This window comes from Pelecanus crispus, chromosome 8, assembly GCF_030463565.1.
Source record: "Pelecanus crispus isolate bPelCri1 chromosome 8, bPelCri1.pri, whole genome shotgun sequence".
Taxonomy (NCBI): domain Eukaryota; kingdom Metazoa; phylum Chordata; class Aves; order Pelecaniformes; family Pelecanidae; genus Pelecanus; species Pelecanus crispus.
In genome coordinates, this window is record NC_134650.1 from 8,393,173 (window position 1) to 8,412,108 (window position 18,936).

General features: G+C 41.5%; 1 protein-coding gene across 4 annotated transcripts in view; it reads left to right on the forward strand.

Moving 5' to 3' along the window:
- The window catches only part of GALNT10 (polypeptide N-acetylgalactosaminyltransferase 10), an 86,747-nt gene that overhangs the window by 36,840 nt on the left and 30,971 nt on the right, over window positions 1-18,936 (forward strand). For 2 of the 4 annotated variants that reach the window (XM_075715106.1, XM_075715108.1), the window contains 3 exons: window positions 6,775-6,877; window positions 7,728-7,866; window positions 12,022-12,188. In XM_075715106.1, coding sequence (XP_075571221.1) covers window positions 6,775-6,877; window positions 7,728-7,866; window positions 12,022-12,188 — 409 coding nt within the window. Of the gene's footprint in view, window positions 1-4,953; window positions 4,966-6,774; window positions 6,878-7,727; window positions 7,867-12,021; window positions 12,189-18,936 lie in introns of all 4 variants that reach the window. The other 2 variants (XM_075715109.1, XM_075715107.1) reach the window with 2 other exon arrangements.

Sequence of the window (18,936 nt, forward strand, 5' to 3'; positions counted from 1 at the left end):
GTACTTGGCTTTTTTGTCTTTGAAAGCACTTAATCATTCCACATGATGTGCTGCCATTTAGTCCTGCATTGTCTTTTAATAGTTCCTGAAATGCTAAAGGTATGGATTATGTTAATGTAGCTTTTAAATTTTTGATGGACTGAAATAGCTTCAAAAATTAACCTTTTGAAAACACTTGGGTAGATTACATGACAGGCTTTTAGCAACGTTCTTCTTCTAGCAGTATGCTATCTCCTGTTCCAGTAAATGAAGAGCTTTGACTGACCAAGGTTATGCTCAGCTTCTTGACCTAGGACGAATGCCTTCAGCTGATGTTGGAGATCTTTTCATTAGATCGTTGGAAATGCTCAGCTGTTTTCATGCCAGTACGAAGGATGGATGCTGTTTGTGCTATGTGGGTGTTGTACCAATTTGTTGTTCAACACATGCTAATAGATCTCTGATAAACCAAAAAGAGGTTTATTACTTCATGGTGCAATAAGACTTGATATCTATTTATTTATGAAAGGGTTACCTACATTTAGCATGGGTGGTCCCATGATCATTAAAGCCTGGGCTTCTTGCTGCAGTGAGAGGGAGGATTCCTCCTTGTTTCTGCCAGACCTGGCTTCTTTCACGTTTCCTGCCTTCTGAAACCCCTCATGTAATCTAGGTTTTGGAAGACTGAAGAGAAGCTGGCTATAGGTGTTTCTTATTTCTGCTTTGCTGTGGCACAGATCATGACAACTAGGTTGTACCCAAACTGTACGCTTTCGAGTCTTCCACTGAGTCTACCTAATAAATAGAGGAATGGTTTCTATTTGCTCTGTCTCTTCCTGTTGTTTTCTGGATTGTTTTATCATCTTCAGCATCTTGTTGTAGGATATAAATGCAAGGTATTTTATACTTGCTGAAGTGCTGGGATAAATGAAGAGAGCTAGGATGGAACAGATGCCCCCTTTTAACACTGTCTCCAAAGATCATAGCTTCTTGGGTCTGATCATAGCTCCTTGTTTTAAAAAAAAAAACAAACCAATAAATCAACAAAAAAAATGTTTGAACAGGGTTTGAGATCTGTACAGCATTATGATTAGTGTATGTACTTCAGCAAATCTTTTTTTCCTTGTGTACAGAAAACTCTTGGCTTACATCTCCATCCACCCTTCTTTTATTCTGGCTGGAGCCAGGCACACTAAATAGTGATTAAACAACAGATTAAAATTCCACTTTTGTGCATTTGGCGTTTGAATGCATATCAATTGCTTTGGCAGCGTGTTAAGTAACAGCATGGTAGACAACAGAAGGGGCTTATTTACAGCAATCTGTCTAAATCCATTTTCAATGTATTGCTTAATATGCCTTTCTACTTTAATTCATTTTCATTTTTTAAAAAATGAAGGATGGAAACAGGCAGGAGATTAGTTTAAGATACTGCTGGAGAAGTAATCACTCCTTAGTGGTAAACAACTTTCAGTTCTTAAGGAGAAGAAAATGTGCTTGAGCTGAAGTAGAACTTACGGGCTTGCTGTAGGAGTTAATGGGTAAAATTCAATGGCTTGTGCACTTACATAGCTTGACTAGATGATCATAATGAACCCTTCATGCTCTGAAATCTCCTTTTTGCATTGCTGTTTCCAACTGGCCATTTCAAAAACAAAGAGATTTTTGCAAAATGCGAAGCTAAGGTAGAGCAAAACAGAAAATTGCAAAGGCTATAGCCTTGCTGACCTGTTTTATAGGGACAGTAATCCAGATCTGTAATGCCAATTTACCCTAACCATGCAGCATTGATAACTGCAATGTTCAAACAACGGTCGCTGTATTCCACAGGTAAAACACAGATAAGGGGGATGTGCTGGTGGGGTTTGGACAAAAATGTTATGCCTCCTGCTATGCAGGTAGAATTAATGAGAAATTAGGAAGAAAGTGAAAATTGACATGAAATACAGCATTACAGGTAAGACATAGCTCCCTGCAAATGAGATGCTTGTTTAATAGTTAAAGCAAAAGTCAGTCCTAGGAAACTTGCTGTGTTTTGCAGATTGCTTAGATGTCGCAGTCTAGAGCGTCTGTTGAAGGGGTATCATCGAGTTATGTAATTTGCATAATTGAGTCAAATCCCATGCAGCATCCCTGAAGGAAACCACTAAAAAAAGCAACATTCTGGTCCCTGTGTGCTGTGTCTAGATTTCTAGAGCTCAGATATCTTCTACAAAGAGAAAAAAAAAAGGGGGGGGGGGCGGGGGGGAAGGAGCTTCCAAAATAATATAAATGTCACAACCTGCTCATTTTCTCACTGAGAGAGAGACTTCGAGCACATATATACCTATCTTCCCTCTGCCCATGATGGTATGCTGCCTGCAACTTTACACACTGCTCTACTAATAGTGATGACATGAACATAAAAATTGCAGTCAAGGCGGGGAAGGCAATGTTTCATCATTCACACTGACTTTTTTTGGTAGTCTGCTGAAATTAAGTTGGCCTTGAAAGTGTGATTCTTAACAAGAAATACAATGCTAATCAGCCTGCTGCAGCTACACCTTCCCTTCGGGGCTATGCGGATTGCGGGTGCTGGCAAGGTCACTGAAGCAAAGACACTGATACTCATTTTCTAGTGCTGAAAGTCACTTCAAAATTAATGTTCAGACATTGTTGACAGAACTTGTCAGTGACTCACAGCAGACTTTTCAGATACAGTGTTTTAATAGCGACCTGCAAAACCAATGTAAGCATTATATGTTTGCTTGCAAGGGATGCAGTAGGAATATTCTAACCTCTTAACATTTACCCAAGTTGGATTAAATTTAATGGAGCATTTCTGAATTGGATTGACTAATGTAACTTCTCTGCCCAAGACCAAAAAAGCTCCAGAATGCAGCATGTCTGTCATGACCATCTGCAGCTATGTCTACTGTTCATGATTTTAAAAGCTGCTTAAAGAGAGGTATGTTGATCCAACAGAGATTAATGTTGTGTTTATCTTGTGTGAATCTCGTTTGGCTTTAGTTGTAGAGGGCAGTAACATCATGAGCACTGCAGGCAGAGGAGCAGATAATGAGTCACCCTACACAGTCCTCATTTTACTTTGCCAGTGCCAACATGAAGAAAAGTCGGTCCTTGTAGTCTCCAAGACTGAGCTGTACAGAACCTGTTCCTCAGGACTTAACGATCAATAACTCTTATTCCGTGTGCCTCCAAAGTCCAACACTACGGTTCAGAAATGTCTGAATAATGGATCCGTGTACTGCCTAGTTTCTCCTCTTGCTTAATTTAAAGTTTACAAATTGCTGAAGTTTTTTTCTTGACATGTGTGGCCTTGACAGGGGTTAGCTTAGCCCAGCTCAAAGACATTTTTGTGCGTAAATTTATTTGGGATGGAGAGAAGTAATGCATCTATCTACTAGACTTTCTGCTGTCCCCCTGCCTGGTTTGGGCTCTGTACGTAATACAGTGGCAGTCTCTGTGACTTCTTTTTTTCCTTTTTTTTAACAGCGGTGGAGGATGGTGCGCTACTGCCTGCTTTCACTCAGTATCGCAGTGTTTAAATTGCTTGCGTCAGGTTGTTGCTTGCTCTGAGGGTATTTAGATGCATGTTGCTGACCTCTCTGAAGAATGGCTTGAAGCTGTGCAGAAAATTTACTTCCCTTTTCACATTATCCTATATTGAGCGCACAAACACAAGGATGACTCCAGCCCAGAGCCTGGGAGTGCTCACCCTGAGCAGGGATGGTTGCAACTACTTTTTAATGGCTTTTAAGTTGCTGCTTGGCCTGATGAGTGTTGGCTGCTTTGGTGGGATAGCTTTGTAATGGCGTGAGATGCCCCTCCTGAAACAGCCGATAGCCCAGTGGTGTGGCTCCCCTCCAGAGGATGCTGGAGATGTTGGTGTGAATTCTTTGGGGTATACTTTGAACTTGTCTCCCATCTCCTGAGAGCTGTTGTGGAGGGCAGCTCAAGATCCATCCCGTTAGCGTGTTTCAAAAGGAGAACAATCTACACTGGTACGTGCAGCAGTGGACAGGTATCTTCTAAGGGACGTTTTTGGACTAGAGTTCAGAGGGAAGGAGGATGCCTCTGCAATTCTACTTTAAGTTGCCCGAGTCCCAGGAAAGAGGTGGGATTTAAAACAATCTTACCAGTGCCCTGTTAGGCAGCTTGGATGTCTTTTTGCTGTTGGGTCTCTTTTTTCCTCTTTTTCTCCAGGGTGCCTGACTCCCTCTGGTCACTTCATAGGGGCTTGGCATAGGGCGCTGAGTTACCATGTGCACAGTGGGTGTTGTGGGGCTCAGAGTCGCACTGTGTATATCTCCTTTTAGATCTAGTCCCTAGACACTCTTACACTGCTCTCCTCTTCAGTGGTGGGTAGGATTTCTAGAGTAACTGCTGGTAAGGGGTTTACACGTGCTGAATCACAGCAAAAGGCAGAAGGGATAGTAGCATTGTAAACAATTCTCCTGGTGTGCTCATTCAGTCCAGAGTGTTATAAACAAGAGACAAAAGAGACTTAAAATATTGAGGTTTCAGACTTGCCAGTTGTTCCTGTGCCCAGTATGACACTTGTGCACAAGCCTAGTGCTCAGAAGTTGGGAAAACTCTCCTGCCAAGGAGGTGCTCCGGTCTGCGAGAGCTTTCCAGGACTTTTCCTGGCAGAGGAGTATCCTGGAGAGGAAACTGGCTGGTGAGCAGGCCTGGCAAAGCAAAAATCTCACAGAATGGTAGTGTGCTCTGCAGGTTATTTAGTGGGGATGATCAGGAGGGTGGCATGTTGTCTGAAAAATTAGAAAGCACTGTGGTCACCAGACAAGTAGACGTGCTGGACTGTTGCAGCAGTAGCACAGGGTGGCTGCTCCATGGTGCTGAAAATTTGTTCCATTTTACACCAAAAATAACCAAGCTGACGCTTCAACTGTCTGTCAGTCACACAGCTGTCATCCAGACCTGCTCACATTAGCTGGCACGAGCTAGCAGAAGTTAGGACAAGGGGTAATGGCTTTAAACTGAAAGAGGGTAGATTTAGATTGGGTATAAGGAAGAAATTCTTCACTATGAGGTGGAGAGGCACTGGGCCAGGTTGCCCAAAGAAGTTGTGGATGCCCCCTCCCTGGAAGCGTTCAAGGCCAGGTTGGATGGGGCTTTAAGCAACCTGGTCTAGTGGAAGGTGTCTCTGCCCATGGCAGGGGGGTTGGAACTAGATGATCTTTAAGGTCCCTTCCAACCCAATCCAAACCATTCTATCATTCTGTGATTGAAAGGATCTAGACTGATCCCCCCGGGGGGGGGGTGGGCAGAGTTCTAATATTTCACAGGCCAGCTTTTAATCAGATTGAGCTCTATTACTTTTAGACCACTGGTTTATTACCCTTTGGTATGGTAATACAACCAGCACAACTCAGGGTTTTCATGCTGTTCCTTTGCTAAGGGTTACCACCCATAACAGAGCAGGCAGAGCACGTACCTGCATTCAGCCACTCTACTTCACATCTTAGCTGAAACCTGTCTTCACTGATGGTTTTGTAAGCTAATACACAGGGCTACCTTCCTGCTGACTGTCGCAGAAGAGGGGTGATGCAGTGGGGACAATCTGCAAAAACTTCACAGCAGGGTTCACCAGAGCTCATCTGTCAGACTGCAGTGAGGTGAACTGCATCAGGCTGAAGTCTAGTGCCTTGGAATAACAAGTAAAATGTCCAAATGTCCTATTTTCCCAAGACAAATCTAGGCATGAAAATGAAGAATTTGTAATTTAACTAGTCAGGCAAATGATGTCTGTGTCCCAGATACCAAAGATGCCTGATAACCCCGCAAGGTTACTATGCCAACCATTGCTATTTGGTGGTTGTTTGGTTTGATTGACCCATTAGTGAGACTTTAAACCTCTTGCCCTCCAAGGAGGGAAGCTTTTTTTCTTTCTAGGAAGTTCTAGCCTGTGGATTTCTCTCTGCAGGTCATGAGGAATTAAAAGGGAAAAAAACTCTTAAGTTCTTTGTGTAACTACTTCCACAGTAATGATGCTACAAATGACTTGCATCTATGCCAGCATATTACAACATAATTGAAAACTAATTCTCAGAGAAGATGTTCTCTTCTTGACCCTAAAACCTACTTAAATATGGGGGGTTTATATATATATATATATATTTATTTCCCTTGGATTTTGGGGTGTCTGTGTTTGAGATGTATGATGGTTTTCTTTCCACGCACCATAGTCTCTTTGATCCTGAATTCATCCCATCTTTCACTTGCTAACTTGTTCCCAAAGCACCCATTGCTTTTGAATTTCAGGAACAACATCATGAAAAGAGGAGCTCTAATTGGGTTTAGTGCAGGCTCATGCCTTGTGTAAAATCTGCTTTTAAGTTGAGCAGCAAGAGTCTTAATAAATGATCTTTTAAATCTTATTTTGATTTTATTCAGGTATAGTAGTGTGCTTTTTAATAATGATCCTGCAATAGGTCTCCCATTACAGCTTTATTGTTAATTAAATGGGATGTAAGATGTATTGGATGTTTTCAAAATGAAAATGGGAATTTTTAATAGATTCCCTGATTAAGAATACTGGTCCGCATACATGATGGTGCCCTGAAAAAATATCACCGAACAGCTATAGATAAAATACTGTTCCGAGGCAAGCAAAACTTGCTTCCTCCCTTACCCCTTTCAGGGTAAAAACTGCTTGCTTGTGACGGTCTTATCTTAACAAAGATATTTAATCTCCCCTTACAGGAAGGGGAGGCTGTTAAGGAAAGGTTTCACATGTTGTATATTTAATATATCCAATCTTTTATTTAAAAGGCATCATACGTGAGGCAAAAGAAAGACCTTTACTTTGGTGATGGACAAAGGAAAAAGGACTGGCATAACAAAGAAGCTATAAGGAGGGACTCTGAGCGTGTAGGTATGTAAGGTTACTATAAAAATGTTTTAATACAAATTGTAATTTAGTTTGATTTTATTTAGTAGGCTGAGTGCAGAACAGCACGTTCAACTTCAGGGTCAAGATGATGTTCTTGACATGATGCAACAGTTACTGTGTGTTAATCCCAGTTAAAGCCTTTTCCCCCAACTCCACAATAACTGTTCTGCAGTGAAAATATGTTGGTAACATCTTGGTGTTTTTAGGATAGATGAAGTATTGATTTTTAAAAAACTTAACAAAAAATGTGTGTCTGTACCTCTCCGAAAAATGGGAGATCCAAAAAGGAAGAAGAGGGATAAGAAAAATGTTCTAGATTATAACATTCATGCAAGTTTTATTCCATAGTTCTGGCTTTTGTCTTGCATTGCATAAAAGGGCCCATTTTGAACGTCACAGCTTTACACTGGTGTGTCTGCAAGGGCTTTGCCTCCTCTGTGCAAGAGTTCAGGTTGTTAAATATACATACCCATCTGTGCTGAAAAAAGCAACAGTGATGAGGTATTTGAACCATATGTATTCTTCCTGCAGTGAAACGAAAAACATTCTATAGATCCTCCACAGCGTTGCCATAGCCCCTTCATCTGTTTCTGATGTTGGAAGGAAGACTCTTAACTTCTACAGTTTGAGTGGTTTGTAGCAAAATGCTTATCAAATAAAATTGTTAGGTTGATATGGTTGACCCTGTGCTAAATATGACATAGAGCACAAAACTAATGAAGGAATTTTCAAAGGACTATGACTGCTCTTCTTTTGATATATGGATTAGTTTCTGGCCAGTTATGCACCAATTAGTAGTAATGATGCATGTTTACTTTCTGTCTATCTGTAGGACCTGGAGAACAGGGAAAACCTTACCCAATGACTGATGCAGAGCGAGTGGACCAGGCATACAGGGAAAATGGCTTTAATATCTTTGTGAGTGATAAAATTTCTCTGAATCGTTCCCTTCCAGACATCAGACATCCAAAGTGAGTATATAGTTTGCATTTTTATGAGTGAAAGTTTACAAGCCCTAAATTACTACAACTGCAGGAGTGTGATGGTTTTTTTATTATGGACTCTTCTACCTTTGTTCATCAAATACAGTCCTTTCACAGCTGGGTCCTGCTGTCTCCTTAATAAAGGACAGTGTATACTAATTGAAACAGGAGATAGAGGAGACCAAATCTGGGGGAAAAAATCCCCTTTTGATTCCAAAAGACTTAAAATTACCAAAAACTTGCAGCCCTGCACAGAAGAGGTCTTGAACTTAACCCAGATGTGGCTACTTCCTTCACCTCTCACAACTTGACAGCTCAGTTCCTGAGCCCACTGACATGGCCAACAACTTTTAGCAACTAATAAGGTGGAGCTATTTCTTTCTGTATTGGAAACTGATGCAAATGTCTGACCCAGTGGAGAAGTGCCCTAAGTGTAGTCAGGTGATGACTGAAACACTCCAGTTCTTATGTTGGACACTAGCTGGAACTGACCATGAAATGCTCAGGAGCAGAACAAGATTTGAGTAGCTCCACTCAACTCTGTATGAAGAGTTTTATCAGAATTCCTTCTTATTTATGGATTCGTTTCTTAGACATCTTCCTCATAAAAAACTCATCAGGGTTTACAAGTAGAAACTAGTTCCAATTGAATGCTGGCTTTTGAATTCATCTATTTTTGGACATTATCACTTAGGATGGTGTTAAACTGGATTTTGTGCAAGCCAGAAGGAGTTTTTCATTAGCAGAAGTGCTTCGGTTAGGACTTAACCCTTGTTTATACAAAGCTGAGAGGTTTTTAAGTACTATTTGTGTGGTTCTTAATCTGAAAGCACTGTTAGACGTTTGAATGGAAGTTCATTTTGTGTAAAGCCATTTTTATCACAATTTAGTGAATCTGAATTCAACATCTACTGTATTCATGAGATATAATTTCCAGAAGCCAGGTTTTATAATTTATTAGCTGCACATTTGAGAGATTACCTTTTCAGCTGTCACAGCAAACTAATCAAATACGCTGGCTTGACACCCTTTCTCAATATATACTCATAAACCAGAGTAGTGAGTATAGCTCCATAAATATTTTAGGCATGCAGCTGAAATGTTTAAATGTAGAGATAAATCAGGTAACTGAAGATGCTTGTTGATCAGCCCATATTCAAGTTCTAGGAAATACAGTTTGAGTTTGCTAACCTAAATTACACCTGGCCTCCATTTACAGCGGCTGCCATGGGCTCTGAGAATTTAAGCATCAGACAATGCCAGTACTTCCTCATCTGAGGATTTAATATATTACTTCACATTCCCCATTGTTACCCAAAGTTGCTGACTCCTTGTTGCTAATTCTGCTATTTAAACTTTTTTAAAATGTGAAACTTCTAACTCCAGTCCCCAGTTAAAATTAATAAGTGAAGCGTCTGGGTCACCAACAACTTAAGCTGTGATTAATGATGCTGCCGCAGCTGGTTTGCTTGTTGCTCGACACATCCTTTCCCCCAATGTAGCGAGTTATAATTGTGGAGGTCTCAAGGAGAGGATAAACAGCCTGCGTATAATGGATGCTCGGATTAGCTAGGCAGGGAGTGGGGATACGTATAATGGAGATTTGCAGTAAAGGAATTCATGACTGAAAAGGTCTGTTGTGCTTTCCCTGGACCCATTAAAAAAAGACACACTTGAAATGGTATGGTTTGTGTTATTTGGGAGGTTGATGAGGGCAATTTATAATGAAATTAGGCTGAGATGAAGTCCATAAAGAGCATTCTAGAAAGAAGGGAACTGTGTTTTAGAGCACTTACATTACCTAGCCTTTTACATATGGTAAGAGATAATAGAGACTTGTCATTTGGAGCTGTGACCACAGACAGCAGGGAGTGTAAGGAGAAGGTGAACTGGGGAAAAATGCGGCATCTGGCCTGTCCTAAGCTTTGGGGCCACAGTTGGGATTCTCCCCAGGAGCTGGCCTGGGTGAGGAAGGTCAAAGCAGCAGCCAATGTTGCTCACTTCTGAGATGGTTTGTGTGGACCTTTATGTACCAAATAGCGTGTCACCTCTGCGTTCTGTTAGTCGTGGGAATCGTGGGGCTAGGGGAGGGCATGTACTGGACCTACCTGGTGCACACATACAATTGTTTGTTTCAACAGTCGTGTCTTCCCCTGCTAACATTTCCTTTAAGTACTTCTGGGTTTTTTAATATTAAATACTAATTTTGCAGGTCTTGTAAAGCAATTGTAGATGTGGTAGCTGGAGGGAAACAATTTCTCTCCATGCTCAATGGTTAAACTTAACAGCTAAAGTTTCCCACTTGTTGAAGTTAGTCAGAAAATGAGAATTCCAGTTTAAGAAGAGTTAGAAGAGATTTGTGGGCTCTTGCTTCATATTGGAATGGAGTTATAGCTGGTAGCTATGTCAGAAGAAGATTAAGATTGCAATGCCAAGGGCTGGATGAAAGCAGTCCATGCAGCTCTATTTTGCATCTTGCATCTGTGCATTGCAGCCATAGCCTGCAAGCTCTTGGCAGGACCCCAAGACAATTCATTAGACCCAGAATAAGCTACTGTTCTTTCGCGCAGGCACCAGAGTAACTTCCTGTAAGCACAGATTTATTGAGCTTGTATAATGTAGGTGCGTTCTTCTCCATTCCCTGGGAAAGGTACCAGGAAAAAGCTGCCACTGCCAGAGCCACTTTCATTCCCATCTACCCTTCCGGGGAACAGGGAGGGAATTACTGCGTGCATGCATGCACTGCATTGTGCACGTAGTAAAAGCCTCGTTGAGTGCCTGTCAGGAGAGAGCCTGCAAATCAGCTCTGGTGCAGGCTATGCAAGAGGTCCAGTGTTGTGGTAGGGCAGGGAGTTGGCTATGACCTCCCTCCCCTGCTAGTGGGAAGACGGCAGCCTGCCCTGCTGGCAATGTCGTTAATATATTCTAAAAATCTCTATTCACGTAGCCGCCTTTGTTTTGCATTGGACACGTGGGGTTCTAGGAATGTAATAGATCTTTGTCCCCGAGACAACAGCTACTGGGTTATTAATAATCGTAGTTATTATTTGAACTACAGTTGTTTGCTGCATGGCCTGTTTAACACGGTTCAAACTCCACTTAGGACCACACCTGCAGGAAAATAAACACTGCACTTACTGCTGCAGTTTGAATTTTCTTCATGAAGCTACCTTGAAAACACCCCTACAAGGCAAGAGGGTGTTACCGCTATTTCAAAATCAGGAAGATTAATGCTGTGGGGAAATACCCCCAAATTCAAGGGGTCCATATGGGGTCTCTGCAGGCCTGACTCTCCAGCGTTATCCAAGTTCTGCAGTGCTTTGTGTTCAAAGCCCAGCCTTCTTCACTTCTGTCTGCAGAACTGATCCCAGGTGTCAAAATAGACCTGCTGAAAAATGGGGAAGACAAGACTGATTCTTTAGGAAAAGTATGATTTGAACAAATGTCCAGCATGACAAAGGAAGCCTTTGGTAGAGGTTGGAGGTTGATCTATTACTGAGAGAGGTGGGTTTCCTTATTGAGCAGTTCTTACTGTGCAATTATCCTGTCTCTTCTGTGTATTGTTCACCATGTCTTGAAATTCTGGGACTGTTTAGGGAAGGTGCTGTCACACAAAATCCTTACTTCCTGCACATTTTGTTTGAAAAATTTGGATGACAGTTATACATGTGATTAGAGTGGTTTGCTTCTCTGAAAACTGGGAATAAGTGAGCTAAACCAATGTACTGATAATGCCTAGAAGAGATACATTCAACTTCTGCAACAACTTTGTAGAAATTCCTCTTCCCAGTGATATTTGAGTATAAGGACGGGGAAAACAAGTATCTTAGAGACTTTTGTATGTTAAGCTATAACCAGAGTTTCCTTTAAAAGCAGCCTCAGCACCTAATAGATCCCTCTGACTTTCTGTGTTTCTAAGTGTCACAGTCCCCACTTCATATGGAATTTTTTTTTTTTTTTTTTGCCAGGTAGACTAGATCAGGTCAACACTGGCTTGATAAAGCCTGAAAGTTGGTGGGGTTTTTTCAGGCACTTTGCATCAATTTGAGGAGTAAAAAATAAACTAAGTTACTTGATGGTAATTAATATGGAAATGCTGGTGGTTTTTGGCACCGCCTTTTGACTTACTCTATCTGTGTCCAGCTGCAAGAATAAGCTGTACCTGGAGAAGCTTCCGAACACTAGCGTGATAATACCATTCCACAATGAAGGATGGTCCTCTCTCCTCCGGACAGTGCACAGTGTCCTAAACCGCTCCCCTCCTGAGCTGATAGCAGAGATAGTGCTGGTGGATGACTTCAGTGACAGAGGTATGATAATTCGTATGTAACATCTCCACCTATGTTTACCTACCTATGCTTACTTACCTAAGGGATCAATGAACTTGCAAATACCTGTATAATGACTTGAGGTTTTTTTACTTGCCAAGAGCAGAGTTCAGGTGAACCTTGCTCCAGTACATTTGAAAGACCAAAAGTCTAGCAAAAATCTCACGTTCCGTATTCAGTTTGTGCTGGTTTAGCTGCTGATGGCATGGGCTGCCCTGCGTTTTGGACAATGTGAATAAACAGGGAAGCTGGTTTTAATATTCTGCTAAGGGCCTGTGTAGCCCTTAACATTTAACCCCAGGGTTAAATGTTTGATGCTTGGAATTAAAAAAAAAAAAAAAGGGAGTGGGGAGAATAGCTCACTCTTCACATTCTGCATTTTTTTTTTCTAGACACAGAAAATGGTAAAAGAAGCCTTGATAAAAGGTTTCCACCTGGGACTGCCTATGATTTAGCTTACTTTTCTCCTGAATGTTGTGCTCCTGAAAAGTAAATTTGCAACATCCAAAACTTTGACTGCTCTCGCTTGCTGACTTGCTTGCAACTACACTCTTTATTTTGTACTGCATTGCCAGGAGTAGTCATTTGGGATTAGGTTTAAGTGCTACATGCAAAGACATGTAGTCACTGGCATAATGCATCACCACAAATGGAACAATAACTTGTAATTGCAGCAGCAATGTGTAGATGTAGTTGCTGAATTTACTTTTCTGTAGCAGAAAGGCAAGGGATCTTTCTCTCTGAACCATTTAAATGCTACGTGACATAAATTAAGCTAGAGTTTACTTTGTCTTGTAGTTTGCACCCTTGCTATGGTGGAAAAGGCAGTCAAGTGAAGGAGGAGTGAATGCCTCTGTCATGTAGACATTGCATAGCTAGAAAGATCACATGGGAAGTCCTCTGAAGTAGCTGGTGTTCTCCTGTGTTGAAGAGGGTACAGTGACTTTAAAGTGTTATGAACAGATCCAGCAACTCTATTTTCTCCTTTAAAATTACTAGGACTATTTAGCTTTATCAGCTGCAGAGTTCAAGAGTCCTGCCACTGAAATTACTCAACTGGGGGAAAAGAGCTCTCTACATGGATACTAAAGGATACACCTCCAAAAATTTGACAAGTAGGAAGCTCCTAAAATGAGCTTGGAAACAAGCTCATGAGTATTTAGTGTTCTGACCTATACTGACTTTCAAATAAGCTCTATCCAGCAGCTATAGTATTTGTTCTAAAGTGTGTTTCTAATTAGTTTGCAAGCAAGGCATGCTGGTTTGAACAAATCAATGTTACATGAAATAAGTATTTCTTTAGAGGATTTTCATACTAAGCTGGGGAGAGAAAAAAAACCCCCACCCTTCCAACAAGGTCTTTTTATTGCTACTCAGTCTAGAAGCAAATTAGGCAAGCTCATGCTGTAACCACAGCTGAATTGTACAAACGAGTTTCTTTTTAGAGAAGTGGAAGTAATGAAATCTGGTTTCCTGTGGCTCTATTTTCCTTGTTCTCTAGATGTGCCCTTCTGACCAGGCGAAAGAGAACACTCCTGGCTCTCCTACCCCTGCTCCTTGTCAGTCTGTACACGTGCTGTTCGTCCAGCTCGCTCTTGCTCTGTTCCACCTGCCTCTGATAAGATGCAAGCTTTTCTCTGTCAGTCATCCATCTTTCATACAGAGGTTGCAAGAAGTAGCTGAGATTAATTTGTGTGCAGCATCTATTTATAGATGGATATAAAAGACTACTGGTGTTGGACAGTGAGCTAAATTGTCAAGGGAAGAGAACGACACACAGGCAAAGAGAGTGCTAATAAAACCCTTTTTTTTTTTTTTTCTTTGTTAAAAAACAGTGGTTTCCTGCTAGCTCAGTTGATCTATGCATGTTGGGACAATTACTGGTTAAGATGAAACATTTTTCCTTCACTGCTGTCAGTTCTGTGTCTGCACTGTAACGTTTCCTGCTGGCTGCTGCTCCTTTTCCAGCAGTCAGCATTCTTCCTTAACCACACTGGGGGTGGCTTCCACATACCTCCCTGAGTTTAAATAGATCCTTAGTCTTCAGGAGGCTGTTAAGTCCTAAACACATGATCTTGACTTGAAAGGCTGCTGGTTACAAATTTCTGGTTTTAATTTATCCATTGTATGTATTTAAAAAAAAAACAAAACAAAATCACTTCAACCCAATACCTGAGAACTGATAATTTAACGCATCAAACTGAACTGCAGGAAGGAGTGGAGGCTCCAGGAAAACTTTTACTTTGCATGTTGTATGTTTGAAAAGGGCACATTCTTGGATTTGTACTGTTAGGCCACTGCTCCAGTTATCTGTTTCTCATTATTAAACTGGGTAGTTGATAAAAACCCTGTGTCCGAGCTGATGATCAACACCGCTGTGCCACAGAACCAGTGAGCAGTAAAGAGAATGAGGAGCGATTTCTTGATTTTCTTTGAAAATCATAAAAGATTAGTCCTCTGCATTGTCTGCAAGGTGGAATGCTGTGCTTCTGTTTCAAATGCTAGTCCCACAAATTTGTAACAGCATCTTTCTTCTAAAATTATAGAATCACTGTTGGATGTAGCGATAGTAGAGGCCACATTTGAGATCAGAGAGGCATAGTATGAACAGTAAATGTCAGCTTCTTCCCTGAAGAGATGAGTAAATAGTCATCATAAACTCCAGTGAAAAGCAAAAGATGAAAAGGATAATCGCTCAATAAAAATCTATTATTAATTTTTTTTATCGAGAGGTTACCCTGACAAGATAAAATATCAGATATACTCTGCTGTACCTCATGATGGCCTTTCACTTGAGGGCTGTCTAAACAGACCTCTAGCACTTTAATAACTCTTTAAAAAGACTAACCTTCAAGAACTTGGCTTTCCCTGGCAAGGAGACTATATCCCTCTTGCTAGCATTTCTTGTGTACTGACCTGTGCTGGGGTTGAACATACTGGGCTTTGCCGAGCTGCCCTTGAGGTTCTGTTAGCGTTGCGCTCTCGCTCTGCTATTGCACTGGTTTCTGTAGGTGGTGATGTTAGTGCCAGTCCATCAGCCTCTTTCATCTGTGTGTCTCGTACACAGAGAATCTTTGCTTCACATGAAATAAAGAGGACTTTGCTAGTAATAGAAGTAGTCAGTATGGAAACCTGGCTACTGCACACATCAGTGTTTTGGTGTGACTACGAAGAGGGTTAAGAAGTTGGCTAACAAAGTGATAGGAGAGTGAAGACAGATTTCTGGGTTAGTTGGTGGCTGCTGTGGTCTGCAGCATAACCTGAGAGGCAGCTGTGTTGCTTTGCATTATTGGAGCTCTTGGACAGATGAATCATCATCTGGAAGTGTCGACAGCCATTTGTTTCTTAATTTGTTTGAGAGACAATTCTGTGACCTTTAGCAATAAACATTTTTCAACCAAAAAAGGCTGTCCTGATGACAGCAAAACTTAACAGCAAGCAGCAAAAGCTTTACAAGTCATGTTTTTGAAATGTTTCCTTTGCTTTGTATTTGAAAAATTGAAATGTGCTGGAACATCTTGCTGTCTGGAATTTTTTTTGCATGCCTGTAATATAATGCAAATGATCAAAATCTAGCCTTACTTCAAATAAATTTAGTGCTGAATTCCACGTCAGCCACAGCTCTCTGGGAAAGGCTAGCTGTCGGTGGGGTCAATCTAATACAGTGGTAGCATCCAGTTTGCCTTGAGCTGTGGTCCATGTTGTCACCTCCAGCAGCTGTCTTTGCCAGCACTTGAATCTTTCTTTGCAGGGATTCCCTTGTTAGGTTGAGTTAGCTTAAAAGAAGCTGCTTTCCAGCATGTGCCATTGGTCACAACAGAGTAAATATTGTGGGGCTATTTTCTACTTTCTCTAATAGTAGTCACTAATATCAATGTAGCATTCCAAGTAAGAGTATGAGAGCTTATCCTTTTTTCCCCACAAACTTAGTTGGGATGTCTGTGATATAAGGACTTTCTTCTCTTGACTGTAAGCATTTCAAAACAATTGTATAGATTTAATGTGCAGAAGAATATAGGCTATATTGAAGAGGGAGGCACCCGTTCAGCAGACTTGGAGAATAAGAATTAACCTGCCCAGTGCTGTGTGCCTCTTCCTGGATGCTGCTGAGAACTCCTAAAGACCCACAGACTGACCTCCTCGGATTAACCTCAGCTGTTTCAGGGTGGTCCAAAATAATGCCTACCCTTCTGGATAAGTGGAAATCAGAGTGCGGTACATGTGAATTACGATTTTAGAATTCCTGATCATAAAAACGCTTAGCTGTGGCAGTCCTGTGTGGATTTGTGGCTTCACTTTTAATTTCTGTAGCTATTCTTTAGTTCTGAACTCAGTTAAATTAAGCCTTTTCATATGCTGGCTTGCAGGGTACTAATTATATCCCTCTGAGCTTGTTGTTACCAGAATGGCCCTAAGTAAACTAAAATGCTTTTTTCATGTATATCAGTTTTCTCCTGGGGACTGTCAGATGTGAAATTTGTTTGCTTTTTGATTGTTTAATTACAATGCTGCTGAGTGGTAAGTGGGTTCCATTATATCATAGAAATGGGAGGAGGGGAAGAGAAGTTGAAATGCAGGTCAGTTTGTAAAACGGCAGGTTTTTGTGTTGGCTCTGATGGCATTTTATTACTGATAGCAGGCAACAAATAACAGGCAGGCAGTTCACGATTCTTCAGGGTCTGCTTCAGTCCTTAGACCTAAAATCTGAATCTGGCTGTGAGAAATCGAGCCATTCACCTCTAGTGTCTGCCTTGTACAAAAGGGATTGTTGGTCTCCATCTAATTCTTGTAGCTTGTGGACACCTCTGCTGTATAAGCTATCTCTAAGTTTGCGTGAACAAATGTAAAGCTGTCCTCTGTCTCTCGCTAGACAAATGAACAGTCTTAAGCCGAAGGAACAGAGGGCAGAGGATGGCACATTTTTTCTTTGCAGGACACTTGTCTAAATGTTCTTTGCTTTTCACCCGATACATATTTGGTAGCTCTGTACAGCAGTGGAACATCAAGTATATACTACTGCTGGGTACTGGGTGCAAGGCAGAAGTCAAACTCTCTTCTGTCTGTTTTGGAGAAGAGATCTCTTTCAGGTGGAGGCTGGACTGGAACACGTACAGAATCACAAATAGCTGAGGTTGGAAAGGATGTCTGGAGATGATGTAACCCAACCCTTGTGCTCAGCTACAGCAGGTTTCTCGATCTTATTCACTCAAGTTTTGAAAATCACCAAGGATCAAAACTCCATAATGTCTCTGGGGAACCTTAGTTTAAAAAAAAAAAAAAAATCTTATGTTTAAGCAGTATTTCCTGTACTTCAGTTTGTGCCCAAGGACTCCCAGGTCCTCTTTTGCAAAGCTCCTTTCCAGCTGCTGGATCCCCAGTCAGTACAGGTGCATGGGGTTACTGCTCCCCAGGGGCAGGAATTTGCATTTCCCTTTGAACTTCACCAGGTTCCTGTTGGCCCATTTCTCTCACCTGTCAAAGTCCCTCCGAGTGGCACGTCAGCCATGCCTCCCAGGCTCCTATCGTCCACAAACCTTCTGAGGGTGCACTCTGTCCCATCGTCCAGGTCTTGAGTGAAGACGTGCGATGGTATTAGCCCTGATACTGGTTGGGCCCTGGGGTGCACAGCTAGTGACAGTCCAGGCCTCCAGCTCTGCTTTGTGCTGCTGCTTACAACCCTTGGAGCTCAGCTCGTTTTCTATCCACCTCACTGTCTGCTTATCTAGCCCAGATTTCATCAGTTTGTCCACCAGGATGTTAAGGGGAGGCAGTGTTGATAGTCAAGATGCCTTTTATAGGCAAGAAAAACTTAATGAGGGAATCCAAACATATCGGAAGAGTAGACCTAATAAAATGGGCTGCGCAAGCATCCTGTATGCCCCGATGCCCTCGTTCCCTTGTCAAGTCACCAAAAGGTATAACTATCTAGGGAACACTTAATACCTCTAAAACTTAGACTAATTTTTTTGCATTTGTGTGTTTATCTGGAACAAACTGGTGTCATGTATTTTTCAGCCCTTCCTTTAATGTAAAATGTGGTAGGGTTTTTACCTTTTCACCCTTTGCAGCAATCGATTATTTTAAATTATTCAAGACATTATAAACTTACTGTGTGCTAGAAGGCTGTGACTTAATTGCTGGATGTCATTTAAAAGAAACATCTTGCCATGTACTTGGGGCTAACTATGTGCAGAGAGGAAAATGTACACGCCACACAGGTGGTTCAGAAGTACTTTGGGTATATCTTATTTTATGGCTTAGCTTGACAGAAATCAGTGACTGTGGCGAAGTGCTTAAATTTTGTATAAAAGTCACATTTCAGCATTCAGTTATTTGCATATTGACTGACAGCCTGTTCTTACTCATTTTAAGACTACTTTTGTATAAAAGACAGTGTTTTAGAACAAGTGTTGTCCCTTGTTGAAGAATGCAAACTGCCGCATCAGTCATCTCTAAAGCATGCGTTATGTGCAAAGCACTATGCTGATGCAGTAATGAAGTTGTGGCAGCACTGAAAATACTGCAGTCTCCAAACATCAGGACTGTTCTGGAAGTGTTAACCCAGCTGGGCTGTCTGCCTTACGGCATTGTATGTCTGTACAGTGGCAATACATGAAGACTTAACGTCCTTCTTACAGTAACCAGTCAAAATCTGCACCTGTGACTGGGAGGCTGTAACAGTTCCAGCTGAAGTACTTGAATATATTTAACCCAATATGACAATGACATT